The sequence below is a fragment of the Cupressus sempervirens genome, chromosome 7 (assembly GCF_028749045.1).
Source record: "Cupressus sempervirens isolate cs-2001-9-10 chromosome 7, ASM2874904v1, whole genome shotgun sequence".
NCBI classification, from domain to species: Eukaryota; Viridiplantae; Streptophyta; class Pinopsida; order Cupressales; family Cupressaceae; genus Cupressus; species Cupressus sempervirens.
Genome location: NC_143124.1, coordinates 513097953 through 513113873, shown reverse-complemented (window position 1 = coordinate 513113873; position 15921 = coordinate 513097953). Strand labels below are relative to the sequence as shown.

The 15921-nt window shown below is 39.5% G+C and overlaps 1 protein-coding gene across 5 annotated transcripts in view; it reads left to right on the top strand.

The window, feature by feature from the left end:
* Positions 1 to 367: 367 nt before the first annotated feature.
* The window catches only part of LOC149547781 (uncharacterized), a 42210-nt gene continuing 26656 nt past the window's right edge, over positions 368 to 15921 (top strand). For 2 of the 5 annotated variants that reach the window (XM_089791833.1, XM_089791835.1), the window contains exons 1-3: positions 436 to 1143; positions 1244 to 1386; positions 1698 to 1879. In XM_089791833.1, the coding sequence (XP_089647959.1) occupies positions 904 to 1143; positions 1244 to 1386; positions 1698 to 1879 (565 nt within the window). In that variant the 5' untranslated portion in view covers positions 436 to 903. Of the gene's footprint in view, positions 1144 to 1243; positions 1387 to 1697; positions 1880 to 15921 lie in introns of all 5 variants that reach the window. The other 3 variants (XM_089791836.1, XM_089791834.1, XM_089791832.1) reach the window with 2 other exon arrangements.

Below are 15921 nucleotides of genomic sequence, written 5' to 3'. Positions count from 1 at the left end.
GCCTCTGTTCTCAAGTCTGGACCAGCTACTTGACGTTGTTGCATATGTTCACACTTAACCAAAGCTTATCAAAATTACAGAGAAAATGACACACAATCTCTCTAATTCTTAAATATTTAATAACATTTCAAAGAAATTACGTTGAATGATACCGTCCCTACTCTGTATCGTTTGTACTAGATTACTCACAATTTGATTAATATAGAATTAATCAAACCACACACCAAAGTACTTCGATCAAATAATATATAGGCTATATTACCCGTCAGCCATTATCATTTATAATTTTTGTTCACCAATTAAAATATTCAAATTTAAATTTTCTCCTATAGCTTTTTCCCCTCGCAGCGAATAGAAATTTAGATTTGTTTAAAAATATGTACAAAATTGTAAATTATAGCACATTCATATACATTTGAATGCTTCCATAACCAGGTATAGAACTATGGATGAAATTATATGCGAACTTGCAGGGAAGGGATGCAATAGTATACTAAAATAAAATATCTTGGGACATCCATTTGAGATCATCACTTCCGTCTGGGAAGTAGCTTTGATTTGGGGAATGGTTCTCTGATTTGAGTAAATGCTCTAGGATAGTTTGCTAGCTTTATGGGCTGCACAACTGGTGGCCTTCCGCTCTCTCTTTACGAAAGGTCCATAGATATGAACACTCCGAAGCTTTCCTCACGTTTCCATTAAAAAGGTCTGAATTTTTTGAAACACTTGTGGGCTTTGTCTCCAGGAGAGTCTTTCATTCACGACTCTCTAGTAATCAAACTGGACAGTATGCGGTCGCGGCCGTGAGTCCGAGCTCCTTAATTTTGCTGAGTACTATCACAACAACTTTAAAACGGTTTTCTTTGATAACCTAAAAAAGTACTTTTAACTAGTCAGGGAGAAATGGCAAGCCAAGGAGTTCCGAAAGAAGCAGAAGCAGAAGGAGATGGAATTTTGAAGATAGGAGACATGCAACTTCAAGGAAGACTGATTTCTGATGCGTCAGAAGAGATTATGCTGCTGTGGGCAATTGGGCAACCCTGCACAGCTCGCCAGAACAATTTTGTTAAACAAACATCCAACCACCTCAAACTGGATGCCTGTGGTCATAACCTCTGCATCCAGCAATCTCCATCCTCGATGGTGGGTATATATTTTCCATATTATTTTCCGCTGCATCTGAATGAAAATGACGTGAATATAAATTCAATTCTGATATAACCAAATGAAATAAAAAATACAGAACACGTCAGGTGTTACAGGAGGTGTTATGTGGGATAGTGGGGTTGTGTTGGGGAAGTTCTTAGAGCATGCCGTTGATAGCGATTTGTTGAACTTGAGAGGGAAAAAGTGCGTGGAGCTCGGCTCAGGCTGCGGACTTGTTGGGTATGCAGTAATTAGTAAATCTATCCAAGACACTCGTTCTCTGCATAAAAAAATGGATAAGATGATTTCAACTCCTTACAAAGAATATTTCAATATCCTTAAAAAAAGAGTTTGTATAGGCTTTTAGAATTTCTTTACCTGTCAAAGATGTTTGTTTGATTGAGAATCACGTTACTATTGCAAATTTCTTGGTTCCTAGTACCTCATATTACTATTTGGAGGCAGGAGAAAAGGACATATGTTAATTTTTTGTGTTTTTCCAGTTTTTGTGGGTACAGAGTTTGACTTGGGTTTAATGGGTTTTTCTGTAGTTGCATAGCAGCTCTTCTGGGTGGGAATGTCGTTTTAACAGATATGCCTGACCGATTGAGGCTGCTTGCAAAGAATGTTGAAGAAAATGCGGAGTTGGATGCACGAGGTTCAGCCTCTGTGAGAGAGCTGACATGGGGGGAGGATTTGGATTCTGACCTATTGAATCCTCTTCCTGACTATGGTATGCTATTTATTTTCTTTTCTTTCTATTTGAATTCTTTGTTTCTTGTTTAGTGTTATTGAGAATGCTAGTTTGGAAGTAAAGCATAATTTTGTTTTCCAATAGTTGAGCTCAAACTCAATCATTTCAGCTATCTAGGAGTCTCAAAAACTGGTTCAATCTATACTCTTTTTGCTTTGCCTATGTTCTCTCTTTCTATGAGCCGTATGGATTTTCAATAAATTCTTGGGGGCAGTCTTCTGCAAAGCTCTTCTTCATGATGCTTGACAGTAGTTTTTTTGTCTTGTTTAAAATCCAGTTTGGTAGATAGTTTAATTAGATGGATGATTCCGACTGATATGTTTCAAGTAGACCCAAAGTGACAGACAAAGTGAGATAATTTAACATCAAAGTACATGATTAACAACCTATAGGTTTATTCAGTGAAGGATCATCCCAGAACACACACACATTACACACTGATAAAAATCTTTGTTGTGATCATATCGAGAGCACTTTAGCTCAACTTTTATTCATATATTTAATGGCAAATTACAAAGGAAGCAACTTCAAAACTATGTGTTACCAGGAACACCATGAAACCTACACACATATGGTGCTGGATAGCTCATGTTGTTAAGACATGAAAGTCACCTATATCAGAGCTGTTTACCGCATGGGGTAAATAGATTAATGCATACAGGCCATAGATAAGAACAGCAGAACTCCTTGTATTATTCGCATATGCCAAGAGATTACATACAAATGATTTACAATGACCCAAAAGGGTGTATATATACTTTTCGAAGAACCTTCCTGAAGGGCCGTCAGCTACATAACAAGAACCTTCTTAAAGGGCTTGTCGGCTACACAGTATTTACCGATGACATACATCCTGACACACACTTTGTCGGCTACACAATATTTATCGACTACATCATCCCCCCCAAAAGAAAAAGTTGTCTTTGGACGACAATTACAAAATATCTGAGAAGTTAACAAAACGGAATACATTAACTGACTAACTACAACAAGATAGATCTGTTTCTGTCACATTACTTTCACATTCGTTTCATGCTTGCACCAAACTGATCTCCAAAAACACACTATCTCCTTAGTCAAGCTGACCTTGATAGCCACCTGTGCCGCTTTCTTTGTTTCCAACTCTGGGTACACTTAGCCAAGTGTCGTTGTATTGCTTTCAACTAGATGATCAGCTCCTCTCGAGCTCTCTATACATCCACCAAGACAGCTTCACGTCCAACACCTACTCTAAGTGCCTCTAGTACACAGACACTCCATGCCTGTAGCAACTCCAGGTCTCATCAACTGGTCACACTTCCCACGATTGATAACCGCACCGACTGGAGCGGGGTCAAGGGGCAGCGCCCCCACGGGGTTCTGGGCTAGCGCTCTCAAACCAGCCAAGAGCAAATCAACACTCTCAAACCCACGCAAAAGCCTATGGAACACACCATTTTTGTAATTTTCTTCTGATCCCACACTCTTTCTAACAACTGCTTGCGTTTTCTACTTGTTTATATCTTTCTCTTCCCTTTGGCATCATGCATTACTCATTCTGAACTGTTTCAATCTGTCGTCGTTTTTTTTTTTTAGAAAACCTCCTATCACCCTTCTTCGTAGTACGGTTGCTCTCTTCCAATGTGCGGATACTTTTCCTGAGGGTATATGGCTTCTATTGCCTAAATGCTCTGGTACGGCCTCCAGAGAATTACTTCATTGCTACGGCTTCTCCGATTCCTTTCCGTATCGTTGTAGTGCTCTTTACTGTGTTTGTTCTCTTTTTGACCGTACGGATACTGATTTATGATGCAAGGTATCTTTCATGTTGGCTTTTGTTGCCGTACAATCCTTTTCTCCCAACCGTACAACCTTCTTAAATGTCTTCTCCTTCTATGTCCATATAGTTTCATGTTTGGCCGTACATGTTATGCTTGCAACGTTTGTCTGTACTTGGTATCTACTTGACTATACGACTTCTCCTCTTCTAACCGTATGTTGTCTTTTGTTCTGGCTGTATAGTTTCTTCAAGCCGTACGATAGCCTAAGCCATATAGTTTGTTTTGTTTTTTCCTTTTAGGACCTGAGGTTGTACGGTCTTCAATGCTTCTTATGGCTGTACGATCCTTTATGCTACTTATGATGCCGTACGGTGTGCTTGTTAGCCACCTACTTGGCCATACGGTGACTTAGACCATAGTGAAGATGCCGTACAATTTGGAAAGAACCATACGGTGTCTTGGAATGCACTGGGATGCCGTACAGTCACCGTACAGTGCCTTTCTAACTTCATTCTCTTTTTTTTTTTTTTTTTTTTGAACTCTGTCCTTACTTATCTTACATATGTACAATATTTACATATATACAGTATTTGCAGTCGTTCTTTTCTCAGTTGTTCATCCATGGAGGTGTGTTATTTCTTTCATGGTAGACATTCAATTTCGACCTATTCACTACGTCGGCCTCTTCCTTTTCGTCTAGCGTCCATAGTTTTATTGCTCCGTTATCATCTACTTTCCGGATTTGGTATGGCTCGACCCATTTGACTTTAAACTTCCCTGGTTTAATTTCATTCCATCCGCCATACTTGAACACCAGCTGTCTTGGTTGGAGCTTGTTCAGTTTCAGGTGTTTATCATGCCATGCTTTGCGCCTATTTTGCGTCACCTCCGTGGCCTTTTGTGCTTGCAATTGTCGAAGTTTATTTAAGTTACATGATCTCTCCATCAGGTTTTCCATATCACGTACCATGAATTCCCTTGGCTTCCATTCCTTGCCGTCAATAGTTATTTTCTTGATTTTAGAACCTTCACTCTGTACTATTGAAGCTTTTATTAAACCCTTCCTCTTTGTTTCTTGTGCAGACCGTATGATGTGTTTTCCTTACTGTCGGCACCTTTCTACTATATCCGTGATTCGACGTAACATTTTCTTTCCGCGCAGTCAGTTCACTGTGTTCCGTATAGTGGAATCTTTCATTTTTTTGAGTTTGTACTGTATGTTCTTCCCTTCAGCTTCAGCCATAATTGCCTTTCCTTCTTCCGCTTCTCTTTATTCCTTTAGACATTCATTTCCCTCTTCTCTCTCACCTTCGTTGACCCTTAACATATTATAGCTCAAAAAGAGCTCGTAATCCTCCATCTGCCAGTGGAAAAGGCCGTTCAACGAGTCTAGATCGTCCTCGCCCAACCCTCCTTCTAGTCTCAATACTCCCTCTTTATCAGGTTCTATTCTCTTCTTCCCCTTGTTATCCCCTTTACCTTCACCTTCGGAATTCAATGACGTTGCCTTCTCACCTACCATTTGTGTGTGTAGGTCAATTATGAATCTTCTGCCTCTGCGCTCCATTGATAGAGTATTCTTCTTCCAGTGATGCTTAACCTTTGCTTGCACGAGCCATCCCCGGACCAAAATAGCATCATATCCTCTCCTCTTCAGCGGAATGATGATGAAGTCGAGTACGAATGGTTGTGTTCCAATAGTCACAGGCTGTGTCATCAGGACTTCCAACAGTTTGATCCCGTGCTGATCCGTCGTTAATAATTGGAACGTAGGTGGCCACAACGTCGGTTGTCCCAATCTTTTCTAGGTGTCCTCTGGTAACACATTGACACCGGACCCTTTGTCCACAATCGTGTCTGTCAGAATAGTCCCTAGAATTCTCATTTTGATGATTGTCGAATGCTGTTCGGAGGAGAGAGCTAGCAGTATCGGATCTTCTGCACTTGCGCCACCTTCTTCCTTCCTTGTTTTGTTGGTAACTTGGCAGTTGGAGCAATGTTCGTGAGTGCTGTACAGAGTTGAGGCATAGTGAGCAACAAATCATTTATTTTGACAGGTACCTCGGTTTGTAATATTTGCCGTACAATGTTCTATTCTGCGCAGTTCTGTGCTACCAGTAGTGTCCTTCAGGTGTGCTTTCTCTGCTTGCATTGCTTTTTGGATTTCTGCCCGTGCTTCCTCCAATCTCTTCTTTTCTTCCGTTGGGTCGGGATACACTTTCGCTTGTTTCTGCGTGATGGCCAAAACCTCCTCTTTGTCCATCTCGATGGTGATCAAATTTACTTCCGACTTCGGGCACTTAGCATCTTCATGATCGTCGGGTCCGCACCATCTGCATAATAATTTCAGTGTGTTTGCTGTTGTACAATCTCAGGCAAAGTGGCCCCACAAATTACATGCTCGACATTGACCTATTGGCCAATTGTCCGATCATATTGAATTCGACTCCTGCTACCATTATTATTGTTGCCATTGGTGTTGTTGTTTTAACCTCGCCAATTATTTCTGTATCCTCTCGATGTGGCACCCTCCATAGTGGTGTTCCCACTCCCTCCTGACGCAGAAGCCTCTTGTGTCAGGAACACTTGCTGAGGTCCTCTTGTTTTCAGATTGAAAGGGCATTCCTTTGTGGAATGTCCCATGATCTGGCAAATCTCGCAAAATTGGTCCTTCAGATAGGATCCCTTCCTATGGCCTTCTTTCTTACACTTGGTGCACCATAGCTCATTTCCCTTGGTCTCCTTCTGCATGTTCTTGAATTCTTTCATCATCCGAATCATATCTTTTTGGAAGGCGCGGACCTTCTTGCTGCCCTTTTCGTCATCACTGCTCTCTTCTTCTGAAGATGTGTTGTCATTTGAATCAAACGAGCTATTCTTCTTCTTCTTTTTCGTCTTCTGCTCACTTTCTAGGTTCATTGCTCGATTGTATACTTTAGTGTATGACGATGGCGGCACAATCTTCATCTTCTTCCGCAACTTCGGGTGCAGACCTTCAATAAACCATCTTTTTTGCAATTTGTCAGCCGGCTTATTTTCCATTTTATTTATCAAATCTTTTAACTTCCTGGCGTAGACTTAGACTGTTTCATTTTTTCCCTGTTTTGTGTTGTATATTGCCGCTATAATTTTGTTGTCGTCGCGCAACAGTTGAAATTCCGTAATGAACTCTTTTTTGATGTTGTCCCAATTGTTTAACTTCTGGGGATCTGTATCGGCAAACCAATCAATTGCAACACCCCATAGGGTGGCCGAAAACTGTCGGACCCATTCGTTTGTATCTGTTATGCTATTCGCCCACCAAATCGTTTCACATGCTTTACAATGTCGGATTGGATCGGCTGCTCCATCACCATCAAATTTTGGCAATTTTTCTTTTGGTCCTACCATTGTTACAGGATGTTGTGTAGGGGCGCTGTTTGGTACTGCAACACCGACGTTCTATATTCCGACATCAATGCTTTGTATCCCAACACCAACACTTTGTACTTTGGCACCAACGCTTTGTATCCTGACACCAATGCTCTACACTCCGGCACCAACGCTTTGTATCCCGACACCAACGCTTTGCACTCCGGCACCAACGCTTTGTATCTTGGCAGCTGTGCTTTTTGGTGAAGAAGGGTCTCCGTTAAGTGAATTTGTCTGTTTTGGAAGTGTATCATGGACGAAGAGTTCACTCCACGCTCGTGCTCCCTTGACACTCTGAGTTGTGCGAGTCGATTCCCTTCTATTTGGATTCTCTTCCCTCGGTGAGTATAGGCTCAAAAACTCGTCCTTTGCTTCTTCCACCAATTCCACCCGCTGTCGAGTCTCCTCCAACAATTCTTCTACGCTTCTGTGTCCGTCGGAAATCTTCTAGAACCTCCTTCTGTGTTCGGCTTGCTGTGCCAAAATTAGATTTCCTTGTGTTGTGGGTATTTCATCATTTTCTTTCAGCTTATTCTTATTCTTGTTCAGCTGATTCGGCATTAGTCTTCATTCTTTGTTCCAGGTCCATCGGACAACGGCACCAAATGTTTACTGCATGGGGTAAATAGATTAATGCATACATGCCATAGATAAGAACAACAAAACACTTTGTATTATTCGCATATGCCAAGAGATTACATACAGATGATTTACAATGACCCAAAAGGGTGTATATATACTTTCCGAAGAACCTTTCTGAAGGGCCGTTGGCTACATAACAAGAACCTTCCCAAGGGCCCATTGGCTACACAGTATTTACCAATGACATACATCCTGACACACACCATGATTTATTGTAAGTATTGTTAATCATTTGATAAATTGACGTTGAGAACCAAACACAAAGCAATTTCTGCCAAAATGAACAAACTACTAGTGCTGTACAGATAGCCACAATATCTACCAGGCAGGTAATTGACCACTAAAATATATTCAGTGTACAACTGTCTTTTAGGCTATTATGTAGCCTTTTAGAGGTGTTATTAACCATGCAACTCTGCTTGTAGAGATCAGAACAAATACCAATGTAATTATAAGATCTCAGAAAATTACATGAAATCTCTGCCCATAAACATGAACTTGAAGCTGCTTACACATAACCTTGTTACTCAACCAGCTGGCACAGACTCATTATGGATTAATACATCTCAGCTATGCCATTCATTGAGTATACAACAATAAAACGTATTTTATAATTTATAGTGGATAAAAAGGAGGTAATGACAACTCATCCACCTACGCTTTGAGAAAGAGAAAGGAGATGCAGATGACACCTGATTCCTCAAAAATAGAAAAGGAGATCAAGTACGAAATTTCTAGAGATATTTACCTAAGAAATAAAGAAGTATTCAGTTAGCTATGCTTACTAAGGTGTAATGAATAAATTTTTATACCAACATCATCGTCAAGTACAACTCAATGAGTACATGAATGAGTCTTGACAACCAAGAGCCATATTAAGTACCGGCTCCCATTACAAAGAAGAATATTTCCCATCCAAAATAAAAATAGAGATAGCCCAGCCCAAAAATATAGAGGAAAGAAAGGGAGGACTGGATGGTCCTTTAAGGAACAAGCTCTTTAATTGCTACCAAAGCTTGAGGGTGAACATATCAAGGGTTGATGAAGAGACCAGAAACAAGTGTTTCTACTCCTTTAGAAAGATGAATTGATGTGTCAAGTAGTCACGATCTGATGAATGTTCTTAACTATTGGATGCTCAAGAAAGTACACTTAGATCAAATGACATACCCTTTCTCAGGAATTGAAATAGCAAAATGTCCATTCCATACCGAAAATCTCACAAGTCCAAAATTGTATATCAAGTGACATGTAATTGTTTGGTAGTGGTTCAATGATCTTTAAATGTAGTGTTGAAATCATGCTAAATATGCTTTGTAAGAATTTAACCATCAAAGAGGAACCAATAAATGGAGATAAATCATGAAAGAAGAATAGCCACCACCATCATTTATCCACTAAAAGAGGAGGATCAAGACGACAAGGCTGAGTACATAGAGGATCAATTGGTGAAGAAGTTCCACAAAGACCCATATGTGAGCTACCATCAAGAGGAACACAATGCCCAACAAGCACTAGTGGTAGTCATCAGTATGAGATTCAATAAAGAGGTGACATACTGCATAGACAAGGATTCCAAAAAAGTGACGGCTTGATGATGGAAAGATATAGGAAGGAAGTAGTGCTAGAAGGTACATTGTATGCTAGCGAATTTGATGAATAGTGTACATGAGATTTTCATAGTCCATTATTCTGAGAGTAGACGATTTTGGACACAGCAGTGTATGGTATGTGTACATGTAAATACCCAAAGCAATGTATATGCGTACATGTAAATACCCCACATCAACTTGTTTTTTGATTTTTCCATAAGGAAATGCATGTGCATGCCTGGGCACTTTCTGATCACCAAGTTCCCACTATGGGTAAGTTGAGAGCATAGGGTGTTTGGAAAACACATATTCTATCTAGATGACTGCATTGTTGATATGAAAAGGTGGCAAACCAACTAGAGTGCACAGGCAATAGAGCCAACCCAAATCATTCTCTCCTTAGTGGACAAGCATGCATAGAGAATGAAAACACACTAGTAGATTGCAATGAAATCTTATCAAGCTAAAGTAATTGATTGCAAGCAGATGCGGTCAATGCCAAAATGGGCCTGAAACGCAGAGGTGTCTAACAGAGAACCAACCAAGGCCTTCAATGATAAAATCTATTAACTGGCGGTATACCATTCAGTATAGCAATAATCATGAAGTGAACTACTCTTTGGCAGTACATTCATCCAGATTTCTGAAATCATGAGATATGAATTACAGATGTCTATATTGTTAGGACTGAATCACCCAACATGCTAAGAACATTATGCTAATAATCAAATACATTGCTAAAACACAACATTTGTTCACCAAAACCACATAATCAGTGATGAACAGCTGACATTGGATAAACAACTACACTACTGAACTGATCTGGAAGGGTGGATTGGGCATCATAGATACTTTTACCCAAGGGGTCTGCCCCTCAGTGAAATGGATCGGCAGACTTTGGAAGGACACTCACCTTGGAAACTTATTGGTTTGCTATCATGTTCAAACAGCTACTGCAGGTAAATCATGGAGTGCTATTCAGTGGTGTGATAGATCCTATTAGAATAATATATCCAAATATCTTATTTATTATCTTAATTATTATTCTTTTAATGATCAATATTGTGTATCTTGTAAATATTAGAATATTTCTAATATTCCTTTATTCTTTTGTTATTAGAATGTTTAAAATAACAATGATTTATTTGTAATAGAAACATGGTCTTTGTAAACGATATATGAGTGTGTTGCTCATTCATTTTTTTTGATTGGTAACAGTGATTTAAGTTGTTTAATATAAAAAAAGACTATACATCTAGGAATCTGTTCGAATCCAAGACTATCCATCTAACTACACCCCATCCTGCATAATATCAGACTAATAACCAGAACAACTGCTTACATATTGTAATTATCTATGACCATAATCATCCTCTCCTATCAAGACTTATCCAATCCCCCCATAAAAATTTAACAAATTTACAAACAAACACAACTGTTATGGCAAGAGAACATCAACCAAATAACTTGCACTGTCATTATCCTGATTCCTGACTTCTGCGCTATGCTAACTTAATTGCATTCCATCTTCATGACCAAAATTTAATTGCTGGAAGAGAGCATCCATACCAAGAAACCAAAACTGGGCCAACCTTCAAAGGTCATCTCCCCTCCCAAACCAGACACACACAAAAATTTTATTTGAACCATTCGTGCATTTCCTCCTTTAACAGATTAGGGATAAACATCCCCTCTCGTGTGTTCATCTTGTTCGTCCTCCTTCATGATATCTGCTCATGGGCAGCAGATCTTGTGGATGCTGAGGATGTTCCCTTGATTGCAATCGTCTTCATCCTGTGTCAATTTCAGCTATCCTTTCTCTCTTTTCACAATGTTTGCGAGCCCTATCCTCCTCCTTTCCTCTAGATGACTCGCCTTGCCGCAGGTTCTTCTGGCTATTTTTTTCCATCTGCAAGGAGTTCCAGATTTCCACTTTCATTTCCTCCGACCTGAGAAACCGTTTCAGCATATAATTGTTCTTGTCTACTTTTTCAGTCCATGAGATGAAAGGCATGAGTCCATATGCAATTGCGCCCCATTCATTTTGGAAACACTCTGAAATGTCTGTTCCATAGCCTGGGATGGCTCCTTCCAGAATGGAGTCAAGCCTCACTAACAACTCCTTATTGAAAAGGGTTTTGGCAACCCAATTTAACACTTCCATTTCTTCCCCCAGTTCTAAACTCCAAGCTATCACCATTGAAATAATATTCAAATTAACCCTCCATCTTTTCATGCTCTCTTGAAACATTGACCCTAAAATCCCCCACCAACTCCACCATCCTATCCAATTTAATCTTCAGCTGACCCCTAAATCTCTCATTACATGCTGGTCCTTCGAAACCTGTGTGTTTCCTAGTTTTAGTCATGACTATGAAATTAGCCTCCATTGATTTCTCCTAATATGTAGCCCTCTTCAAACCACTCTTCAGAGTTTCACCTGTCTCACTGACAAGTAACCCACTTCGCCCCACCTGTAAGCCACTTCTTAATATAAATAGAATGTAGCCCTTCCCAATTCTTGCTAACTAATAATTAAGTTGTCACTTTTTCCTTAGTTCACCCCATATTTTTGCGATCCATTCAGCCTTATAATAATAATGAATTGGACATCTACTGAACTATCATACTTTCCCAGCCTCCAAAAGCTTTATTATGCATTCGAAATAGATTTCTATACTCCGCAGGATTTATTAGCTGATGCACTCATGTCAAAATGCTCTTATGACAGCAAGGTAAGCCCGACTTGATATTTTCACATTTGTCCTTAGTTGTTCAAGTCACATCACTAAAATTTCAAGTTCCTTTAATCATTTTAAAATTCCCTAGGAAAGATGCTGTGAGTCTATAATGGACATGTGATTATAATGTTTTTGAAATTATCCAAGATCCAATCATTCTCGGTATTGAAAGATAAGCCCATTTGGATAATCTTTCAGCCTCCAAATTGGCTTCCCTGAATATATTGCTGATTTTAAAATCTTCCAAAGTTTCTGGCTTCACCATAATCAAATCTAGTAGTGGTTGTAAGTGCCACTACTGCTAATTGCCTTTCATTACAGCTTGAACTGCAACCATCGAGTCACCTTCCAAATGTATTCTGTTACATCCCAACTCCTTTCCTATTCTGATTGTGAGCCATGCCGCCCTCAACTCTGCCACATTGTTGGATCCATGCACAAGTCTCTTGTCTCCAATTGCTATGATTTCCCCTTCCTTATTTTGAATAATGACTCCTACACCAGATAAGCTCAAATTATGATTTGATGCAACATCAAAATTAATCTTCACACATTCCTTCTCAAGGAGTTGCCATTTTGCTTCTGCTCTTGATTTTAATGTCCCTCTGGCTCCACTCACTTGTCCTGCTTGTTTAAATCTTATTTCCAACCATATTCTCTACATTTTTTGATCCCATCCAGTGAAGTCTCATGACCAAGTCTATCTATAGCTGAGCTTCTCAGTTCCTCTATAGCTAAATTAATTCTTTGTTAAATTTTCTCAATGGATTCCATTTGCCTCTGGAAATCTCTTCTGTTCCATTCTTTGGAAATCTCTTCTGTTCCATTCTTTCCATAATTTCCATATTACAGTTGATGGGCTAGGTGATTATAAACACAAAAGAACTGATTTCTTTTGTCTCACTAGCCATCCTATGAAAGCTTCTCTCAGTGATTGAGGAAATGGTCCATGCCAATCTAACTTATCTATCACCACTGCCCAATATTCCCAAGCATAATTGTAATTAAGAAGCACGTCATCGACGGTCTCCTCAGCTGATTCACATAATACACACCTTGTTGCTCATTGGAAACGAAGACGTTCCTTGTGCTCACTTGTTAGAATTCTTCCCCGAGGAGCCAGTCAAGCAAAGGATTCTGGCTTGGGAAGATAGTCTTTCCCCCAAAAGAGATCTACAAGCCGCTCTCCATCTCTGCTCCTCCAATTAGCATTTGATAAGCCACCTTCACCAAGTAGTTGCCACTCTTCGCTGCACACCATGCTATGTTATCATCTTTATTGCATACGTTTATTGGTCTCTGTTTAAGAGTGGACTGTAGAAGTTGTTTTTTCTGCCCACTTAACCCATTATACTCTAAGGAACTCCAACACCATTCCCAACCACCTACACTTTGTCTCTGTTCCAAATAATCAGCCAATTTATCACCACATCACACTGTTGACAATACTCTTGCATCATGTAGGTCTACATTTTCTTTTAGAGCAGGTAGGCCACACCATGAGTCTTACCAAAACTTAGCCTTTAAATCATTTCTAATCTGCCATGATATATGATTAGTGATCAGGAAATGACAATCGAGAATGAAGTTCCATATTACTGAACCTTTGGATGGGTTTCTAATAGTAAAATTTCTATCCCTTGCCTAACGATCAAGATGCTTAACCATTTTCACCCATAGAAGGTTGGGGCCATGATAAATGTTCCAAACTAACTTGCAGCCCCCAAGGCTAAACTCATTGTTTGCCAATCTCTTAATCCTGCTTCCCCATCTTTATTTCTTTTACAAATTTCTCTCCATGCTAAAAGTGGCCATTTTTCATCATCTTGTGCACCATGCCAAAAGAAATTTGGCATTTTCTGTTCAATTATTCTAATCACCTTCTTGGGTATTTTCATGCACATCATTGAAAAGACTAGAATAGCGAAGATCACAGATTTGAGCATTAAAATCCTACCTGCAAATGACGACCTCTTGCTTTTCCAAGCCTCCATTTTTCTAAAACAACTGTGCACTAGGTCCTTCCATAGACTAGTCTTTGTAGCACACCCAAACGGAGGGATCCCAAGATATTTACCAGGCAGGTTTCCCATTCTCACTTCTAGAATTCTGCATATGGATCTTTGTAAAGGTAAATTTGTATTGAAAAAAAAGACTTCAGATTTAGCCCAATTGATGCTCTGGCCTGCGGCATCACTATATTTATTCAAAGTAGATCTAATTACTCTTGCTTCTCTTTTGCTGGCCTCCCCCATCAGGGATGTATTGTCAGTAAATTGAAGATGTGAGATTGGGTCAACACCATCCACAATCTTTATACCTTTCCATTGTCCATCCTCTCTTTTCTTTGTGATCAGCCTCCCTAGAGCTTCAACCATGATCATAAATAGCAAGGGGGAGAGGCAGTCTCCCTACCAAATACCTTTTTTTGAATCAAATAAACCTTGAGGGTCTCCAACCAAAACCGAAAACCTGGGGGTATTGATGCGACTCCAGACCTAGTCAATCCAATCCCCATCAAAACTAAGCTGTTCTAATGCTTTTAACAGGAAAGCATGATTGAGTGCATCATAGGTCTTTTTAATGTCAAGTTTGATCATCACTCTAGATGTTGTTGCTGTCCTCACTGAGTGAATAGCTTCATGAGCCACAATTGTTCCTTCATAGATTGATCGATTTGGGGAAAACCCACTTTGTTCCTCAAAAATGATCATAGAAGGCATGTTCTTCAGCTTGTTTACCATAGTTTTTGCAATAATTTTATAGATTGGACTGCACAAAGATATTGGCCTGTAGTCACCAAAATCAATTCTATCTTCCTTCTTTTGGATCAAAGCAATAAAGGTATTTTTTAAGCCCTTCAAAATGAGTTAACCTTGTATCGATTCCTCCACCACCTCCTACACCTCCTCACCAACAATTTGTGAAATTTTTGAAAAAAAGATGGCAAAGAACCCATCCGGTCCTGTAGTTTTTTCACTACCCATGGACATTACTGCATTCCTCACCTCTTCTTTAGAAATCTCCCCAATTAAGTCTTTGTTCTGTTCCTCTATCACACACTTTGGGATAATCTCTAGGATATCCATATTCCTATTTAGAGTTTCCTGATCAGCCCAAAAGATGTGAAAATTATTGTCTGCTTCCTTGTTAATTGCCTCAGGAGTCTGTAGCACATTCCCACTGGCATCATCAATGGAGAAAATCTTGTCGTTTAGACCCCTTGTCTTTAATTGAATTGTGTAAGAAACTCGTGTTTCTATCTCCCTCCCACAACCATGTCTCCCTTGATTTCTGCCTCCAATAAACTTTATCTTTGGCTAGAGTCTCAACATATTTTCTGTTCAGCTTCTGCTCTTGCTTGAAATCATCTTCCTCCATGCCACGTGCAATAATGTTTGCATGGAGATTAGAAAAATCATCTTCAATCTTAAATTCTTCATAAAAAATGTTCTTAAAAACTTCCCTGTTCCAAACTTTAGGTTGCTCCTATAAGAATTTAAATCTTTTAAAGAATTTGAAAAACTTGTTACCTTCTCTATGTGGTGCATTATTCCACCATTCACGGATGTTTTCCGCCACATAGATTCAAATTTGAAAGGTGCTTGTTCAGAAGTGCTCTCATCTTGGATGTGAAGGCAAACCAGATAATGATTGGATCCTGTGATGAGAAGGATCTCAGTTGAACATAACCAGTTAATGATTGCCCAGTTTCCCGCTAACTGAAATCGATCTAGCTTCTCAGCCATATTCAAAAAAGCCAATGCATTTGTTGGTCCATGTGAATTCTCCATTCCTCATAATAACTTCTATCAACCCATTATTAGTCACAAAGTCTTCAAAATCTTGTTGACTTCTTCCCATCCACCATTTTC